Below are 20,864 nucleotides of genomic sequence, written 5' to 3'. Positions count from 1 at the left end.
CCCTGGCACACACTTGGCAGACACAGGTTGACTTCTTTCTTTTTTTTTTTTTTTAAGACTTATTTATTTTAACTGGAAAGTCAGATACACAGAGAGGAGGACAGAGAGAAAGATCTTCCATCTGCTGATTCACTCCCCAAGTAGCCACAATGGCCAGAGCTCAGCTGATCTGAAGCCAGGAGCCAGGAGCTTCTTCTGGGTCTCCCATGTAGGTGCAGGGTTCTAAGATTTTGGGCTGACTTCGACTGCTTTCCCAGGCCACAAGCAGGGGGCTGAATGGGAAGCGGGGCTGCCAGGACACAAACTGGTGCCCATATGGGATCCTAGCACATGTGAGGCAAGGACTTTAACCAGTAGGCTACTGCACTAGGCCCACAGGTTGAGTTCTGCACTCCTGGCTTTGTCTGGGATACCAACACCCCGCAACCACTACCAACAACACACACTTAAAAAAAAAAACCTTCATATTTATTTTTTTCTTTAAGAGAGAAAAACTCAACTTAAGTTAGCAGCCAGGAGCTCCATCTAGTCTCCCATATGATCACGTGCCATCGCCAGCCACTCCCAGGTGCCCTCGTTGGGGGCTGAACTGGCAGCAGAGGCAGGCCTGGGAGCAGGCACTCCAGGCAGTGGCTTAACCCACCAGCCACCTCATCTGTGACTTCTGTAGCATTTGGGGAGTGACCCAGAGAGCCGGAGTCATCTTGTCATCTCGTGTTGCCTCACAGATAAATTCACCAGGCCAGAAGAGAGATGAAGGCAGCAGGGCGTGACTTCTGTCAAACACGCAGAAGGTGCTTTCTCCAGCAGAAGGCACAGCGGCTGGAGCCCCTGGACACCCAGGCCGGGGGGAGGTGTGACCAGTCCTGCTTCTCACCTCTCTCCAGACCTGGATTTCTCTGCGCTCTGGGTGTGTGGAGCCACGGAAGGCCCCCATCCCCCTCAGCCAGGACACCAACCTTGGTGACTCGAAATGTTTAATAGGAAGTGGAGTCCATAAAGACTCAGGTGATGTTGGTGGTTGCAGTTCTGCTCTAGGCTGAAGAGCAGGGGTGGGCAAGATGAAAAGGGGGAGGGGGAAATAAGGGGGCAAGCACAGCAAGGAAGGTTCCAGAACCTGAGCGCATAATCCTGGGAGTGATCTCACTGCCGGCCCAGGATTCTGGAATTTGGGCTCCCAGATGGGCCCTATATGAAAGATGTAGTAGGGAAAAGGAGCGACAGCTGGCTAAAGGGGCCCCCCACAAGCCTCCCCAACCCCCTAGGAGAGCGGCCTCTCTCCGCTGGTCCCAGGGTGCCATGGAGATGGAGAGCACGGCGGCCTCCACACGCTTCCACCAGCCTCACATGGAGAGGAAGATGAGTGCGATGACCTGTGAGATCTTCAACGAGCTTAGGCTGGAGGGCAAGCTCTGCGACGTGGTCATCAAGGTCAATGGCTTTGAGTTCAATGCCCATAAGAACATCCTCTGTAGCTGCAGTTCCTACTTTAGGTATCTGGCAGGGTCACCTGAGGAAGCTGAAGGGGGAACTGGGCTCATGTTCAGACCTTCTGCTCCATTCTCTGTTTCTCACCCCATCTCTCTGCTGCTTGAGTCCTCCTGAAAGGGCCATTAACAACCAACAACTAAGCCAGGCAGAAGCCACGAGCTGGGAACTCTGTCTGGGTCTCCCGCGTGGGTGGCAGGGACCCAGGACCCCGGGCCAACACGTGCTGGCTCCCGCGTTGGCGCTAGCAGGAAGCTGGGTGACAAGCAGAGCAGCTGGGGCTTGCACCAGGCAGCCCACAATGCAATGTGGGCATCTGAAGCGTCGATTTAAGCTGTGGTACTGAAAGCTGGCCACACCACCCCTCCACCCCCATGCCTCACCATCTCAAACAGGGGCAGGAGGATCAGTTATAACTAGCAGTGGCAGAACCCAAAAGGGGCTGAAGGGGTAGTACGCAGGAAACATTTATTAGGAAAAAAAAAAACCCAAACATTATAACTCAGGAAGTAGGACTATTTTGGTCCAAGCCTAAAGAAAGATGTTTGCTAAATTCTCCTTGAGCTAGATGCTAGGGCCAAGGCCACAAGGAGGAGCGGCTGGTGATGCTGGAGTTCCGTCCCAGCCACTGGGCTGCCTTTGGGAGGCAAAAGCAGCCTCAGGCAACACCTAAGGAAAAGGTGCTCCAGTGTGACTCACCAACACTGAAGTTTGACTTCATTGTAACTTTTAGAAGTCACAAGTATTCTTTTTTTTTTTTTTTTTAAGATTTATTCTTATTGGAAAGTCAGATACACAGAGAGGAGAGGCAGGGAGAAATATCTTCCATCCAGTAATTCACTCCTCAAGTGGCCACAACGGCCGGAGCTGAGTCAATCCGAAACCACAGGAGCCTCTTCTGGGTCTCCCACACGGGTGCAGGGTCCCAAAGCTTTGGGCCGTCCTTGACTGTTTTCCTAGGCCACAAGCAGGGAGCTGGATGGGAAGCAGGGCTGCCGGGATTAGAACGGGTGCCCATATGGGATCCTGGCGCGTGCAAGGTGAGCACTTTAGCTGCTAGGCTACCACACTGAGCCCAGTATATATTTTTTTTCTAACACGTTTATTTATTTATTTGAAAGGCAGAGTTACAGAGAGAGGAGAGACACAAAAACAATGGTTAGATGCCATGAAGCAGATGGCAATGCTTTAACTATATGTGTGTTGTCAGGCCGGAGGGCCTTTTCCTTCTTGTCAAGGGGAGTGCTAAACTTCTCTCCGTTCATACAACACACAAAGTATTATTTTGTTTGGTCTTTTTCTTTTTCTAAGAATTTAAAAGTGTGGAAAACAGCATTCGTAACTTATGGGCAATGTGAAAGAGGAGTGGGGACTGAATTTATACTGACCCCAAGGCATTTTGGCTCGAGAATAGGAGTCTTACCTCCAAGCGCTTGTGTTTTTAAATCTCCTAGAAAAAGGAGGAAAATGTGGGGGTCCTTGGAAAGGTGGACTGAAACATAAACTTGGGTGCGAAAAGGAATTGGCAGCTGTAGTAGAAACTTTCCATGGACTCCTTGGAGACTCCTCGTATGCATGGAGTTAAAACTTTGGTCTCCAAATAAACTTCTCTTTTGATTCTATTTTCCATGGACTTGCTTAAAGTGCCATCAAATTTGGGCAGGGCCACTGCTGGGCTCAATTTCTAAGAAAGTATACAGCTGGGACCAGCACGATGACTCAATGACTAAATCCTTGCCTTGCATGTGCTGGGATCCTGTTTGGGCACTGGTTCGTGTCCCGGCTGCTCCACTTCCCATCCAGCTCCCTGCCTGTATCCTGGCTTTGGATCGGCTCAGCTTTTAGCCATCAGAGCCATTTGGGGAGTGAACCAGCAGATGGAAGATCTTCCTGTCTTTCCTTCTCTCTATAAATCTGATCTGCCATTCCAGTAAAAATGAAATTGTTTTAAAAAGTACCCACATCACAAGAATATAGTAAATGATTGTGGAATGACAGCCATTTATTTGGTCAGCAATCATTTACTGAGTGCCTAGTTTGTGACTGGTACTACTCTGGGTATTGGAATGAATAAACAGATAAGCCTTCCTATTCTCCTAAGGCTTACCTTCTATAAGGCGGAAGGCACGACATGAGTACAACAGCCATCAGGTCATTGTAAGTCCTGGGGCAGGGAGAGAAAAAAGGAAAGGGAGTGGTAAGTAGGCCAACTAAGTGACATTTGAGCAAAAGCCTCAAGGGGACAAGAGAGTGAAGAATACAGGGACTCGGGAAAGCCTTTCAGCAGAGGGAAGAACAGGCCAGAGCACCAGGGACCGAAGACAGAAGCCCCTCTGGTGTGCGCCAGGGAATAGCAAGAGGCTGGCAGGACTGGACCTGAGAAGGAAGGAGGGAGCAGGTGGGGCAAAGAAGCATCAGTGGCCCAGGGGGCAGTGGACTCTCGTGGTTCTTGCTTAGGATTTTGTCTTTCACCTGAGAAGGGAGATCAGTGGAAAGCTTGGAGTGGAAGAGGAACAGATTTAGAAGAATTGCTCCGGCTGCTGGGATACAACCATAAACTCCAGAGGTGTGGAGGGCAGAAGCAGGGAGATCAGGAGGATAATCCAGATGAGTCGGTCATAGCTTGGACCAGGGAGGTAGGCATTAAACAAATAAGGAATGGTAAGATTTTGGATATGGGATAATGGAATGATATATGTAAATAGATATATGTATCTGAAAGAGTGAGAGAGAGAGCACTTCAGTCCGTTGGTTCACTCTAAAATGGCTGCAGCAGCTAGAAGTGAGTCAGGCCAAAGCCAGGAGCCAGGAACTCCGTCTAGGTCTCTTACACAGATGGCACAGACTCAAGTATGTAAGTTATCATTTGCTGCCTCCTAGGTGCGTTAGCAGGGAGCTGGATCAAAAGCAGAGTAACTGGAACTCAAACTCACAGGTAGTGGTTTAACATGCTGTGCTCAATGCCTGCCTAGAGTTGATACTTAAAACATGTGTCATTCTAGTTCAGATTCCATAAGCATGAGACAATTGGGAGGTTGATGGGGCGAGCAGGAGACACTCGAGCCTTCCTCCCCAATCTCAATCTCAGTTCTTCCATCTATACAGTAAGCAAAAAACCCAAGTGGTCAGGAGTGTGAGGTGAGAAGGGACCAGAGTTCTTAGAAAGACCCTCTTCTTGCTGACAGCATAACACACTCATCAGCACCAGCTTGTTCTCCAATTACCCACAGTGCGCTACTTGGACAAGAAAAAACGGGGTGGAATAGGGAAGATCCAGCCAAGAAGAGAGAACCGTTTCATGGCTGCTGTTCTTTTTTTCCCCCAGAGCTTTGTTTACAAGTGGCTGGAACAACACTGAGAAGAAAGTCTACAACATCCCTGGCATTTCCCCTGACATGATGAAGCTCATCATTGAGTACGCATACACCCGAACCGTGCCCATCACACCGGACAACGTGGAAAAGCTGTTGGCCGCCGCGGACCAGTTCAACATCATGGGCATCGTGAGGGGTTGCTGCGAGTTCCTCAAGTCGGAGCTGTGTCTGGATAACTGTATTGGCATCTGCAAGTTCACTGACTACTACTACTGCCCTGAGCTCAGGCAGAAGGCCTACATGTTCATACTGCACAACTTTGAGGAGATGGTCAAGGTCTCGGCAGAGTTTCTCGAGCTCTCGGTCTCTGAACTTAAGGACATCATCGAGAAAGATGAGCTCAACGTCAAACAGGAAGATGCTGTATTCGAGGCCATTTTGAAGTGGATTTCTCATGACCCCCCAAATAGAAAGCAGCACATTTCGGTCTTGCTTCCTAAGGTCAAGTTCAACTTCAGTTTTGTTGTTGTTATTGTTGTGAATGTTTCATGATTTACTCTTGATTCATCTACCCCAGAGGGATTGTCCTAAGGGCTGCAGTCAGATGCATGATGGGACGGATGGAGGTACATGGTTTAAGATGAAGGCATCTCCTAATCCTCTGTGGGATTGTACCCACTCCTTTTCCCTTGGCATTGCTTTTTCTTTAACTTAATTTTTTCCTGGCCACAGGGGAAGGAAAGGACTGTGCTTTTCTTCATTCTGAGGCTCCCCATGCCCAAGGTAGACGTTAGACTGGAAAAGAGCCATGTACTACATACATGTAGCCAAGCAGTGCTGAGGTTTTAGCAGGCGGGGGCACATGCAACCATTGCTATAGCCTCTTTGGGGCCGTGTGAGGAGTCTATTCCATCTACTGCATGCTCAGCATCCAAACTGTGCCCCTTCCCCAAATACTTCAACAGTGCATACCTCTCACCATGTCTGAATGAATTTCTGTATCTCCTCCTCAGGTTCGCCTGGCCCTCATGCACGCTGAGTACTTCATGAACAATGTGAAGATGAATGACTATGTCAAAGACAGTGAGGAATGCAAACCAGTCATCATTAATGCTCTCAAGGCCATGTATGACCTAAACATGAATGGACCTTCTAATTCTGATTTCACCAACCCACTCACCAGGCCCCGCCTGCCCTATGCTATTTTATTTGCCATAGGTGGCTGGAGTGGAGGGAGCCCCACCAATGCCATTGAGGCATACGATGCTCGAGCAGATAGATGGGTGAATGTCACCTGTGAGGAAGAGAGTCCCCGTGCCTACCATGGGGCAGCCTATTTGAAAGGCTACGTGTACATCATTGGGGGGTTCGATAGTGTAGACTATTTCAATAGCGTTAAGCGTTTTGACCCAGTCAAGAAAACCTGGCACCAGGTGGCCCCAATGCACTCCAGACGCTGCTATGTCAGTGTGACAGTCCTCAGCAACTTCATTTACGCCATGGGAGGATTCGATGGCTACGTGCGTCTCAACACCGCTGAACGCTATGAGCCAGAGACCAATCAGTGGACACTCATTGCCCCCATGCATGAGCAGAGGAGTGATGCGAGTGCCACAACACTCTATGGGAAGGTAAAGAACCAGGGTGGGAGGGGGAAGGCAGGGAGCTGAACCCAGAAACACTCACCAGGTTGTGTAGGAGTGGGTGGGCTTACTCTGCCTGCAGTCGCTTCTTGCTATCCCTAGGGGCTTGGCTCCGGGACCACCTCCAGACACGAACATCTGCGCATGCTCAGTCCCTAAGACAAAAATGGAGAGGTATTTGCCTGTAACCTACACAAATCCTTTCCTATGCTACAAAGCAATCTAAGTGCTACTGGAATAGGTACTATACTATACGGTTTGGGGGAATAATGACAAGGAAAAAACTATTCACTTGAAAGCCAGAGTTACAGCGAGAATTAGAGGTGGGGGAAAGAGGGAGGGAGGAAGAGAGACTGTCCATTGGTTCATTCCCCAAAAAGCTGCAACAGTCAGGGATGGACCAGGTTGAAACAGGAAACCTGGGACTCCATTCAGCTCTCCAAAGTGGCAGGCAAGGGCCCAAACACTTGGGATGCTGAGGTTGTCGCCTTGAGCCTGCTATGATACCATACTATCAACGCCGGAACACACTTGTTTTGTTTTTAAGATTTTATTTTTATTGGAAAGTCAGATACACAGAGAGAAGGAGAGACAGAGAGGAAGATCTTCCATCCTCTGGTTCACTCCCCAAGCAGCCACAATGACCGGTGCTACACCAATATAAAGCCAGGAGCCTGGAGCCTCTTCTGGGTCTCACACTTGGGTGCAGGTCTGAAGGCTTTGGGCCGTCCTTGACTGCCTTCCCAGGCCATAAGCAGGGAGCTGGATAGGAATCAGGGCCACTGAGATTAGAACTGACGCCATATGGGATCCCGGGTGTGCAAGACAAGGTCTGTAGTTACTAGGCTATCACACTGGGTCCACACACTTGCTTTAAATGTATACATTTTATTTGAAATGCACATGTGAAGTATCTTTTATCTGCCGGTTCACTCAAATGCCTGCTAACAGCCATGGCGAAACAGCCAGGAGCCAGAACTCAATCTGTCTCCCATGTGGACCAAGAGGTGCATGTAAGCAGGAAGTTGGATCAGAAGCCGAGGGAGGACTCAAACCTGAGCACTCCAGTTGGGGTACTAAGTGTCCCCGGTGGCAACTACGGCAAACATCAGCCAAGACACATTTTTTTACCTGAGTAGTTTTGCTGCATGAGATGTAGAATCACAGATGTGGAAACTAGAGATATAGAGAGCTGACTGTATTCACTTCTTCCTCAAATGACTAAGTGGCCACTTACAATTTTTCTCTTACTAAAATTTCATGTATGGGAACCAGTACACTGGTTGAGCCTTCACCTGTGGTGCTGACATCCCATACGGGTGCCAGCCCATCTCCCAGATGCTCTACTTCCGATCCAGCTCCCTGCTAATGTGCTTGGGAACGCAGCAGAGGATGGCCCAAGACACCGGGCTTCTGCACCAGAAGCAGCTCCAGGATGTTGACTTCAGACTGGACCAGTTCCATCTGTTGCAACCACTTGGGGAGTGAACCAGTGGATGGAATATCTCTGTGTGTGTCTCCTTCTGTCTTTAACTCAGCATTTCAAATAAAAAAATGTTTTAAATCAATGCATGGGGGCTAGTGCTATGGCACAATACATTAAGTCATCCCAGCGATGCTAACATCTCTTAGTGGAGTCCCAGGCTAAGTCATAGCTACCCTACTTTTTTTTTTTTTTAGTTAGAAAGGCAGATTTACAGAGGAGAAACAGTGAGAAAGTTCTTCCATCCACTGGTTAACTCTCCAAGTGGCTGGAATGTCTGAAGTCGAGGCAATCAAATCTGAAGTTAAGAGCCAGAGCTTCTTCCAGGTCTCCCACTGGGTGCAAGATTCCAAGGACTTGGGTCATTCTCTACTCTTCCCCAAGCCACAAGCAGGGAGCTGGATGAGAAGCAGAGCAGCTGGAACATGAACTGGCACCATATGGGATCCCTGGGCATGCAAGACAAGGATTTAGCCACTAGGCTTTAGCTCCAAGGCTGAGAAAGATCTTCTACACCCAAATGGCTGCAATAGCCAAAGCTGAGCTAATCCAAAGTCAGGAGCCACATCGCCCACATAGGTGCAGGATCCCAAGGCTTTGGGCTATTCTCCACTGCTTTCCCAGGCTATTAACCAGGGAGATGGAGTAGAGCTGGAGCAGTGGGACACAAACTGTTGCCCACATGGGGATGCTAGTGCTTGCAGGCAGAGGACTAACCAGTTAAGCCATCTGACTAGCCCAGGCTACCCTACCTTTTTTTTTTTTTAAAAGACTTATTTATTTCCATTGGAAAGGCAGATAGACAGAACAGAGAAGCGATATAAAAATCCTCCATCTGGGGCCCGGCGGCGTGGTCTAGCGGCTAAAGTCCTCGCCTTGAAAACCCCGGGATCCCATATGGGCGCCGGTTCTAATCCCAGCAGCTCCACTTCCCATCCAGCTCCCTGCTTGTGGCCTGGGAAAGCAGTCAAGGACGGCCCAATGCATTGGGACCCTGCACCTGCGTGGGAGACCTGGAAGAGGTTCCAGGTTCCCGGCTTCGGATCGGTGCGCATCGGCCCGTTGCGGCTCACTTGGGGAGTGAATCATCGGACGGAAGATCTTCCTCTCTGTCTCTCCTCCTCTGTGTATATCTGGCTGTAATAAAATGAATAAATCTTTAAAAAAAAAAATCCTCCATCTGCTGGTTCACTCCCCAAGTGGTCACAATGGCTGGAGCTGAGCTGATCTGAAGCCAGGAGCTAGGAGCTTCTTCTGGGTCTCCCATATGGGTGCAGGGTCCAAAAGGCTTCGGGCCACCCTTGACTACTTTTTCAGGCTTCAAATAGTAAGTTGGAAGTGGAGCAGCCAGGACATGAACTGGTGCCCATATGGGATGCAAAGTGAGGACTTTAGCCACTAGGCTATCACTCCAGTCCCAGTCTATTTCTAAGAGCAGGGGATAACAGCCCTGAGTGCTTGGACCCAGGACTTGTAGGCTTCTGCCTTCAGCCTGGTCCAGGCTTGACTATTGCAACCATATCGGGAGTGAATCAGCAGATGGATGATGTCATTGTGTCTTTCAAAAAGGCACAACAAAGCAAAATACAATGCATGCAAAGATGGGAAAAAAAATTCCAAGCGTCAGGACTGGCATCCCAGGTGTCCCACTGCTGCATACATATCCCTTCCTTTCACTCCCCAGATGAAAGGACTGTGGTAATCTTGGAAATTCTTCACACAGGTCTACATATGTGGTGGGTTTAACGGTAACGAATGCCTGTTTACAGCAGAAGTGTACAACACTGAGAGCAATCAGTGGACAGTCATAGCACCCATGAGAAGCAGGAGGAGTGGAATAGGCGTCATTGCTTATGGAGAACATGTGTATGCGGTGAGTACATCCTCACAGCCTGAACGACAGCCCCTAGACTTCCTAGGAGGAAAGAGGCTTATATCAGCACTAGAAAAACTGGTTATTTAAGGCAGCCAATGGAAGGTGGAATCTGTTGGTGAAGAGAGGCAAAGGGGAAGTCAACGTGTTCTTTTGCTGCCCACAGGTGGGTGGCTTTGATGGAGCAAACCGACTCAGGAGTGCGGAAGCCTACAGCCCGGTGGCTAACACTTGGCGCACGATCCCCACGATGTTTAATCCCCGCAGCAATTTTGGCATCGAGGTGGTGGACGACCTCTTGTTCGTAGTGGGCGGCTTCAATGGCTTTACCACCACCTTCAATGTGGAGTGCTATGACGAAAAGACCGACGAGTGGTACGATGCCCACGACATGAGCATCTACCGCAGTGCCCTGAGCTGCTGTGTGGTCCCAGGGCTGGCCAACGTGGGGGAGTACGCAGCGAGACGGGACAACTTCACAGGGTTAGCACTGCGAGATGAAGTAAAGTATTCTGCTTCGACAAGTACCCTACCTGTATGAGTCTTCATTAGCTAATAAAAGGTCTAAGCAATAAGAATTAATTCTTTTTTTAAATAAATGCAGTGTTTAAACTTGTAAGAGTACTGGAAAGTGTTCAACTTAAGGGAACTAAAGGATTGGATGAATGAATGAGGGAGCAGGAGGGAAGGAAGGCCACTGCATTAGACTGCATAAGGAAAAAAAAAGTCACACAGTGTAAACAGCTCTGCAGAAATAAGTTTATTTAAAACTTAAATCGAGACAATTAGTAGCTTTAACAGAACAAGACAGCTACAGGAACATACAACAGGCTGTTTGACAACGTGGTCTCAGAGTATTCTAAACACTACATCTCTTCCTACTTATAGGAATACAGGGACACACTTTCACTACAGTAGATGCCTGAAAAATCTGTTATCAACTCTACGTGTTTATTTTACAAATAACTCAATGAGTCCTCTAGCATACAGATGGTAGGATCTTCAAACATCTAGCAAGCACTACAGCTCACAAGTGCCTGACGCAGGAGATTAAATGCAACAAGAGCTCTGTGCGTGTGCTTCCAGGTAAGAGAGCAGGAGGAATGGCTAGACAGGGTAGACGAAGGCCCCACAAAGGCAATCAACAAAGCAGCAATTGGGCCAACTGGCTAACTACCTAAATTCCTGGAAGCAAAGTGAGTGCTATGTTACGTTAATATCACTGTATTACATCATTCAACTATGAGCTGTTGTTTCCAAAGACTAGAACATGTTATAATGCAAGCATTATAACAATAACAAAAATAAAATGGACTATTCAAGAAAGTAACAAACTGGAGTAAGGAACTGGGGCAATGTTTGACAGTTACAGAGACTGGCTTCTCAAACAGCACACGGTTAAAGCACCCTATTTTTTTCTAGTGTAGGCAGGGCATTTGCTTTACACTACTGTGTACTTTCAAAGATGTGAGATACGGACAACAAATATCCTTTTAATTGAAACTTAATTTGAGGCAAGTATTCAAAAAGTCCCCTTTAGTTAAATTTGATGGGATCAAGTTACAAATACACAATTCAGTCACTAGTCTATTCATAGCATAGTGTTGGTATTAGAGAATTAAGAGGCAGAAAATGAAGTAGTTTAAACAAGCCACATGCTACGTTAGTTGAGACAAAGGGGAAAAGGTGTGCCCTAGAAAACACTTTCCCGGCGGCCTGAAGGGCTGAGAAACACGGCACTCGGCACTCGGATCTCCCACACATTCTTTCTAAATTCTCTTCTATAGTGTTGAATTTTTGGGTCCCAGAAATACTCTACAAAAGCAGGTGATCAAAACAAACCCAACCAGAACTGATGAATTTCACAAGTTTTCAGCAGATATCTTTTTAGAGCCAGCACAGCAACAACAAAGGCGAGGATCAAGACACACGAGGCTCATCGTGCAGCACTGTAACCGAGACAGGGCACAGCACGTTTGTGACCGACACTCTGCACATACCAAGCATTCGGACACTGTGGCAGGGCAGGGAAAGCGAGAGGCACACACTCCAAGATCCAACTAGCCACCTCCAAAGTTACGTATGGTTGTTCCTCTACGGTGTAATTCCCACCCTCCTCTCTTTATCAAAGACAAAGCAACAAAACAAAGTTAGCTTGAATGCACACAGTCTTTTTAACACTGTGTTTAGCTGATTAAATGATCCCGTTCAGTCTTTGTTTCTATAAGAGAGTTTTTAAAGGCCTGAACAAAATAATTAGAAGCATTCCAAATACTCAAAGAAGTTATTTCCAATTTGAACTGAGATTCAGAATGTCAGCCTTGAACACATTTAAGCAAATCTGGCTTCTCTTCTTATGAACAAGTTAGTCAGGATGTTCAGAAGCGTGTTATTAATGTGAAGTCACACATGTGAATTCCAATATACCAATCAGCCATTCATGGGTCAGGAAACTGCACACATCATGCAATGAAGGACTTACCCCTTCTTTTCAGTCATGGTCTAAGCTGCCTGCTGAGTTAAAACAAAGTTTCAATCAACTCTTTCAAAACCAGATTACACCTAAATATTTAGCTAGAATTTTTGTCACACCATGTGAAGGAACAAAAACAAACAGAAAAACCAAAAACCAAACCAAAAATCCCCTACCACTGGTCCTGACTGTCCCAGAAGACAAAAATTGAAGACCAAAATAAAAACAAAACTAGGGACATCTTTTAGGATAAAAGCTGCCATCTTAGTGATACTCAAGTCTTTGAACACAACCAAATAAAGAAGTGTGTTAGCTTGGTCTATCAAAAATGAGGCCTTACTCCATGAGCCTTGTTAGATGATTCCATCTTGCTTGTACAGACCTACCCTAACTAAGAATCAGGGCTGTTCAGAACATAAACAGTCTCTATAAGGTTACTATGAAGGGAAATTTAGAGATATGTGGGGGGAGGGGAAGGGTTGGATAAAGTATCCACACATGGAAATAGCCATGCAGTTTCCCACCGTGGGCCAGTTTAAATTAAGCAGATTTTCAACACATTAAAAACCCTTGACCTAGGTAGGGAGATACTATTTAGGAAATCTCAGGCTAGTTCTAGTGTATAATCCAAGAAGGAAAACATTTTCTTCCAGCATACAGCAAACCACAATTTCTGTTTGTGCTTTTCTCTTTGAAGTCTGATAATACAACTAATAAGGGGAACTGTAACGAATCATTGCACTTGCACTTGGGACTTGAACAGTATTCTGAAATGTCGAAGAAAGGCATTTCTTTTTTTTTTTTTTTTTTAAGATTTATTCATTTTATTACAGCCAGATATACACAGAGGAGAGACAGAGAGGAAGATCTTCCATCCGATGATTCACTCCCCAAGTGAGCCGCAACGGGTCGATGCACGCCGATCCGAAGCCGGGAACCTGGAACCTCTTCCGGGTCTCCCACACGGGTGCAGGGTCCCAATGCATTGGGCCGTCCTTGACTGCTTTCCCAGGCCACAAGCAGGGAGCTGGATGGGAAGTGGAGCTGCCGGGATTAGAACCGGCGCCCATATGGGATCCCGGGGCCCGAAAGGCATTTCTTAAGCCCCAAAGAAAATACACTGGATCCACGCTGTCAACTCTTAGGGATCCTTTAGACTAGATGAGTGCTGAAGGAGCTAACCTAAGGGCTAACTTGTACAAAGCTTAGGAGTGTGAAGGAGAAGCAGAATGCACTGGGGTGGTGTTGCAGCATAACGGGCTAAGCCGGTTCTTGCAACACCAGCAGACTGTATTGGGAGTGCTGGCTTGAGTCTCAGTTACTCTGCTGCCAATCCAGTTTCCTGCCGCTGTGCCTGGGAAGGCAGAGTGCTTGTGCCCCTGCCACCCACGTGAGATACCAGGATGGAGTTCTTGGCTCCTGGTTTTGGCCTGACTGTGGTGACCATCTGGGGAGTTGACCAGTGGATGGAAGATCTAACGGAAGATCTGTCTCTTTCTTTCTGTCACTTTGTCTTTCAAATAAATAAATAAGTAGATCTCAATTGAAAAAGGAAAAACCACAAATAAAGATAGCTGTGGTGATAAATTCTTAAGAGCTAATTTATACACCCAAGTTTGGGTACTGTAAGGTTCAGGCAAAGTTCTGATAGAAGTCTAGAGAAATATTATGCTAATCAGGGCCAGAAATAGTAAGGCTTCTCTTCAGCAACATTTCTCCAAATTGTTACTTCCTTTCCATTTTGAAAAAACAGTTTCCGTAGAAAGGAATAATAAAGGATTTACACAGTATGTGTTAGAGCAAAAACGAGAAGGGAAGGCATTGAGTGCTGATTGTCATGGGCATTATTTACACTCATTCATTATCTGTAAGCCTGCAACTGCTGTAAAAGAGGGATTTTAAGGTTTAGATGCTTTTTGATTTCTCAACCTACATCAACACTTTTAAATGCACACATTGCACATATTTAACTTCTTCTGTACTCAACCAGCTTAATCCTTTTGCTAATCGCCATCACCTCAGAGAAATGACCTATAAGCTGCTAAAACATTGAAAAATATTCCAAAAACACATATGAGCAAATCATGAGTCTCCTCAGTAAACTAGAAACCAACAAAAGCTCGATAAACATGACAACATGTTAAACCAACACTCTGAAATCATCTTGCTGAAACATTGTGCTTTTCCTTCAAATTGAAGTCTTGCTATTGCACACGCCTCCTACAGATGAGGGCATAAATTCTGACCTGGTCAAAACCAACCATCTCAGAGGAAATGAATAAGAAGTATGGAAGCAAATGTGCAAATACAAAAAGTGGTACTTAAAGCATGTACAAAACCTATGTCCCTTAGACAAAGGATTTGTAACTTGCTGGCAGAAGGACAGCCAAGTAACTACACCTGGTTTTTCCACTTGTCTTTAATAAGCTCTTCACTAGCACGTACACGAAGCAAAGCTGATCAAGATCACAAGTCAACAAGTTCCCAGGACTGAGCTGTCTACCGTTCAGTCTTAACTTTACCTTCTATATATGGGGTCAGAATCAGTTCAGGCAGAGAATAAGTTATCGACATACTTTTGTTCAAGTAACAGTACGGATAGTGTCAGCCTCGAGACACGGCCGCCAGTATGAGGCTGCACGCCTCGGGAGGATCTAGCACTCGATTTGGGAGCTGGGCACCCGCCGCATGTTGAGGGCGTGCCGGTGGATTTCTTGCATCTGTCTGATGCGGTCCTTCTGCCACATCAGGTTCTGAGGCATCGGGTATCTCTGTGTGCCATGCAAGTAGCGGTACGGGATCCGCACGTGGCATGCGGTGGCTCGACAGCGGGGCTGCGGCATGGGCGGGAGCAGCATCCACCTCTTTCTCTCGGCGCAGTATCGGTAGGCTTCTTTCCGGTACTGTTTGTCAATGTCGTCGCTGTTTTTCCAGCCCCCGATAATGAAGACGTCATCTCTGTAATAGCAAATGGCTGCCCCCTCGATGCTTAGCACCTCTGGCGGCAAGCTCTCCAGAATCTCATCAGACACTTGGCTGGCAATTTTCCTCCTTGCCTCTTCATTTTCTAAAGAGTAGCTCTTGGGACAGCAGGATGCAGTCTGATAAAAGTTCGAATTGACAACAGACATTTGGAAGAAGCAGTAGTTGTCGATAAGAGGCAAAGACTCTACATCTTGCCACTGTCGCGTCTCGGTGTCATAGCAGGTAATCACAGCCTTCAGGCCATCTTCAGTGTCTCGGTCCACGGGAGTGCGGGCGGCAATGTACACAAACCGGTCTTCAATGGCTAGTGCTTTCACATCTCGAAGAATCTTTGGTGCAGATTCTAAGTTGTGCCATTTGTCAAGTTCGGGATTATAAACGGTGACATCTTTGAAGCCAGGACTAAAGTTGCCGTGACCTCCAATGCTATAGAGTTTGCCTTTGACCTCTGTGAGTCCAAAAGAATGCTTCCTTGTCATGAGACTGCAAACATGCTCCCATGTGTTGATGTTGGGGTTGTATCTCTCCACGGTTTTGGCAAACCCTGGTTCCATTGAACCAGCAACATAAACATAGGATTCGGTTACGGCCACGGCATGTCCATCAAGGTGATTATGAATATGGGGCAGATTCACCCATCTGTCCTCATCAACAAAATAGCCCACACATTCGCTTAAATAGTCCCCTCCCTCAGACACACCCCCAATGACCATGATCACGTCCATGTTCTGCCCATAGCGAGGTAACAACGAAACATGAGAAGCAGGAAGCTGGAATGTGCCGGACTGTATATTCTCAGCTCTCAGGGCATGCCTCTCCACCGCATCAGCCACCAATTTGACACAAACTTCATTGTTGGCCACCAGACGCTCAGGTTTGACATGCCGGGTAAGGTAGGTAGGTTTCATCTGTGACAGTCTGAGTAATTTAAAGAGTTCCTCAAAGTACCTCTCTCTTTCCTCAGCATTTCTCTGAACCCACTTCAAAACTGTTTCAAAGAGAACCTCTTCAGAATCAACTGTAATTTCCAAGTCCGAAAGCCAGTCTCGAATGAGATGGAAGGGTAAAGTGTAAAATTCTTCATCCTGAATCACCTTGTGGAAATTTCTACGTATCATATCAGCGGCTTTCAGAGCTAGCTGGCTCAGAGTATACATGTGAGCTAAGCTATGAATGGCTACACAATTTGAGAGATGCAGTTTTTTCTTCAGGAATTCTCCACAAAACTCTTTTAAACGAATTAAGAGGAACCTAAAAATGAAGAGCAAGGGGAAAATATAAGTGCATGGAAATGCTCAATATTTGAGTTGATCAATTTATGCTTTTTTTGGACATATGTTATTCAGATAACAGTTTCAACACACATGGTGGAAAACCATACAAATAATAAATCAGATGTTAAAGATTGGTCTTTAAACATTATAGCCAACGACGCCACGCTTGCCTATGATCTCTCCGATATAAAACCACATCCACATCTCAGTGGCCACCAAGCCATTCAGCCTATAGCTTCCTTAACTGTGAGCTGTTGGAAGCTACCAGTCTGAGCACTGTGGATTATTTTTTTCAGGCTTTGAATCGCTGTAGGGATCTCAGCAGGGGTTGGAGGAACCAGCTCAACCTTGGCATAGTGCCAAAATGTGGCCAATCGAGGCTTCGAGTAAGTCACAGCAGCGTTCCCAGCGCCGGGGCCTTCTCCGCGAGGTTTTGGACGAACTGGGCCATGGTGACAAGCTGCGGAGTCCGTCGCCCCCAAGGCTGGCTGCTGCTTTTTTTTTTTACACTGTGCTCCATTAAAAACGAGTAAGCATGTACACATTCAGGGCAAGGGGATGCAGGTCCAGCCCAGCGGTCAGTCCTCTGCCTGGGATACCTGCGTCCCACACCTGGGCCAGGCTCCAGTCTCAGCTCTGCTTATCTCATTCATTCTTTCTGGCTCTTTCAAATATAGAAGTAAAGTTGCCACAATGCCCACTCCTAATCTGTGCACATTTTATGTGGTTGCATTTTTAAGTTTCATCACTAGAATATTTTTAATTTTCAAAAAAGGTTTGTAAGGCACAGTAGAGATATCTCCCATATCTGATTCACTTTCTAAATGGGCCAACAGGTAAGACTAGACTAGGCAGAAGCCAGGAGCTCCAACCGTGTCTTCCACCTGTGTGGTTGGATCTCAAAGCAGTGGTTGAACCTGCTAAACAACAAATCAGCCTCCTGAGATGACATTTTGAGAGCATTAGATCTGTGGAAATTGAAATGGTGAGATTAATCTCATTTTATGCACATGTGAAAAATACAAAAATTAAAAGGGACATTTAAAAGCAAGTATTATAAGGCCCATGTTGTAATGCAGTGAATTAAGTCGACACCTACAACACTAGCGCCTAATATGGGCAGTGGTTCCTGTCCCAGCTGCTCCACTTCTGATGCAGCTTCCTGCTAATGTGCCTCAGAAAGAAGCAAAAGATGGTCCAAGTGGTTGGTTGGGCACCTGCCCTCACATGGGAGATCTGGAAGAAGCTCCTGGCCCTGGCCTAGCCTACCCCTAGCTACTACAGCTATTTTGAGGAGTGAACCAGCAGATGGAAGATCTCTCTTTTTGTGTCTCTCCCAAATACTTTCTTAAAGTTATATAAAAATGTATTTTTAAAATACTGTAGTTCACACATTATAATATACATAATGGAATTGGTGTGATAGCTTAAATGGTTAATCCTCTGCTTTCAAACTCCAGCATTCCATATGGCCACTGGTTCATTCCTTAATGCTCTACTTCCCATCCAACTCCCTGCTTATGGCCTGGGAAAGCAGTGGAGGAAGAGCCAAAGCCTCGGGACTCTACAGTTGTGTGGGAGACCTGGAAGTTTCTGGCTCTGGAAAAACTCAGCTCTGGTCACTGCAGCTATTTGAGAGTGAACCAGCAGAAGGAAAATCACTTTCTGTAAATCTGCCTTTCAAATAAAACATACATATTTTATATGAGATTGAGTTTTTCTATAAGGTCCTGGAAGATATAAAGTTCCTCCAGGAAAAGACTGTGTCTTCCAGGCCACCAAGTGGTTAGACACCTAAAGACATGGCACCACAGGCTTCATGTGGGTTCCATTTGCTTCATCTTCTTCCTTCCTTTTTTTTTTTTTAAAGATTCATTTATTTTATTACAAAGTCAGATATACAGAGAGGAGGGGAGACAGAGAGCAAGATCTTTCATCCAATGATTCACTACCCAAGTAAGCGCAACAGCCGGTGCTGCGCTGATCCGAAGCCAGGAACCAGGAACCTCTTCTGGGTCTCCCACACGGGTGCAGGGTCCCAAGGCTTTGGGCCGTCCTCAACTGCCTTCCCAGGCCAGAAGCAGGGAGCTGGATGGGAAGTGGAGCTGCCAGGATTAGAACCGGCTCCCATATGGGATCCTGGTGCAGTCAAGGCGAGGACTTTAGCCGCTAGGCCACACCGCCGGACCCTCCTTTTTCTTCTGAAGATTTATTTTTATTGGAAAGGCACAGCTACAGTGATAGGAGAGACAGAGATGTTCCATCTGCTGGTTCACTCCCCAAATGACTACAATGGCTGGAGCTGTCGATTTGAAACCAGGAGTGACCCAACCACTTGGGCCATCCTCTGCTGCCCTCCCAGGCTACCAGTAGGGAGCTGGATTATAAGGGGTATAGTCGGGATTCAAACTGATACCAATATGGGATGCTGGTACCCCAGACATAGTTTTAACTTGCTGTGCCACATGGTGCCCCTTTTTCTTCACCACAGCCTTCTACTGGCAGCTAGAGGGGTTGGGGTGCCCAGGGGGCTCTGCCCCTAGCTGAGTGCTCATTAGTGTAGGGATCATAAAACAAACTTAAGCACTGGAAGAAGCTGGGAAACAAAACCAGATCACAACAAAACCAGGTATGCAGGATAGTCTAGGTTTAAAAGCACAAGTGGTTTGGCAGGTGGCCTGTTAGACCTTATCCGCCTACTTTAATTAACTTATAATTAAATTAGAAACAAAACACCAATAGCTTCAACTGAATTAATCAATCTGGCAGCCTTAGCCTTCCTCCTGAGGGTGGCCAACCGAGACTGCTGCTTTCAAAACAGTAAGGAGGATGACTTCATCCATTCAGGCCTCTCAAGTCAGTAACTGTTTGCTATTAGGGTTACAGCCATTAATAACTATCGCAACTGCAAAAGAAAGGTAAGACAGGCTCCCTTCACCCTCGTGAGGGAGCACACCATCCAGGAGGTCAAACGGGGCTGGCAACGCTCCCGTGGCTCTCAAGGCTGGGTGCCAAGGTCACCAATCCCAGGCAGCCTTGAGCTCTTATTTTTGGCAGGTCCTCCAGGTAATCCTGAGACCCCGTCCCTCCGTCAGGTATCTGCCATACTGCTTTATGAAATAGCAGCTATCACTCAGCAGACATTTGTCTTGTGGGCAGCACATCTAATTATAAAGTGTCCTGCGAGGTAAGTAGGGTGGTTAACAGAGCAGATTTGGTTTGGCTGTGTGCAGGGTGGAGATCCTGCCTGGAGGCTGATGGGAAGATTAAACGTGATGATTGCAGGTCATTCACAGGCCCGATACAGCTGGAGACTAGATACAGCCTGACATCTGGAGACTTGACTGGGACTATCTTCTCCCTCACCTTTCCCTTAACTCTCCAACAAAGGAGGGGGCAAGTCTGCTTTGCCACAGAAGTTAAGCTTAGGCACATCTCATAGTGGAGTGCCCAGTTCAAGTCTCTGCTTGCTTCTAATTTAGCTTCTTGTTGTGCATCCTGGGCGACAGCAGGTATGGCTCAAGTACTTGGAATTTTTGCAACCAAGTAGAAGGACTGGATGGAGTTCTGGGCTCCCAGCTTTGGCCCAGCTCTGCCTGTTTCAGGCATGTGGAAAATGGGAGACCACTTTCTCTTTCTCTGCCTTTCAAATAAGTAAAAACAAAACAAAAAGCCCAACGTTTAAAGGGGATTCCATCTCCTTGTTTTCAAAGAGTCCACTCTGGCAAGTTCCCCCGACACCTGTGACGTGGATTTCCCGTCGCACTGAATCCTTTCACCGGTGCCCAAATCGAACACCAGCATCCCACTACCACTCCAGGGTGGGCGGTGGGCAGTGGCCAGGTCTGGCTGCTTTCTGCCTTGACATCCTTCCTTCCTCTCTCGGCTTCCAAGAGAAGTCTCCTCTCCTAGCCCCCTTGCAACATTCTAGAACATTCCAATCCTGCAGTCCTGCCTTTCTCCCCCTACTTCTTTTCCATCTGTATCTCCTAAGTAATTTAAGGCAGTCCCATGGCTTTAATTACCATCTATATGCTACTTTCACCCAGGCTGCCAGCTGCACTTCCCATTGCCCTTGTATCCATCTGCCCAGCCAGGTCTCTGGACTTCCCCATCGCAACAACTCCCATCATCTCAGCTGCTTGGGCCCCAGCTAGCAGTTTCTGCTTGCACAAGCCACAGCCAATCCATAGCAAATACATTTCTTCTGTTTCCAAAATAACCCAGAAAAAAATAAAAATAAACACTAAAGAAATAAATAACGCAGAATCAGAACCCCCCACAAGCCTCAGCTCCAGCCCCTGCTGCCACTGCAACAACCCTCACACTCA

At 47.0% G+C, this 20,864-nt stretch overlaps 2 protein-coding genes, 1 non-coding gene and 1 pseudogene across 4 annotated transcripts in view; 1 reads left to right on the top strand and 3 right to left on the bottom strand.

The window, feature by feature from the left end:
* The window catches only part of KLHL11 (kelch like family member 11), a 69,152-nt gene that overhangs the window by 46,724 nt on the left and 1,564 nt on the right, over window positions 1-20,864 (bottom strand). Inside the window, exon 2 of one of the 2 annotated variants that reach the window (XR_009246982.1) lies at window positions 14,792-16,510. Coding sequence is in view for 1 of the 2 variants with exons in the window: in XM_004599095.3 (XP_004599152.2) it covers window positions 14,929-16,510 (1,582 nt within the window). In the remaining variant the exon portion in view is untranslated. Of the gene's footprint in view, window positions 1-14,788; window positions 16,511-20,864 lie in introns of those variants that run through there. The other variant, XM_004599095.3, reaches the window with a different exon arrangement.
* On the top strand, window positions 1,151-10,379 carry KLHL10 (kelch like family member 10). The gene is made up of 5 exons (XM_004599093.3): window positions 1,151-1,493; window positions 4,814-5,303; window positions 5,816-6,433; window positions 9,652-9,801; window positions 9,968-10,379. The coding sequence occupies exons 1-5, from the start codon at window positions 1,300-1,302 to the stop codon at window positions 10,340-10,342; spliced, it is 1,827 nt and encodes a 608-aa protein (XP_004599150.1). The 5' UTR covers window positions 1,151-1,299; the 3' UTR covers window positions 10,343-10,379.
* On the bottom strand, window positions 2,636-2,760 carry LOC118759733 (U6atac minor spliceosomal RNA). Its single transcript, XR_004996386.1, has one exon. It is a non-coding gene; the product is annotated as a U6atac minor spliceosomal RNA (small nuclear RNA).
* On the bottom strand, window positions 16,575-16,984 carry LOC101524452 (ATP synthase subunit g, mitochondrial-like; annotated as a pseudogene).

The sequence above is a fragment of the Ochotona princeps genome, chromosome 17, assembly GCF_030435755.1.
Source record: "Ochotona princeps isolate mOchPri1 chromosome 17, mOchPri1.hap1, whole genome shotgun sequence".
Taxonomy (NCBI): domain Eukaryota; kingdom Metazoa; phylum Chordata; class Mammalia; order Lagomorpha; family Ochotonidae; genus Ochotona; species Ochotona princeps.
The sequence above is the reverse complement of the archived record's forward strand: the minus strand, read 5'-3'. Positions and strand labels throughout refer to the sequence as shown.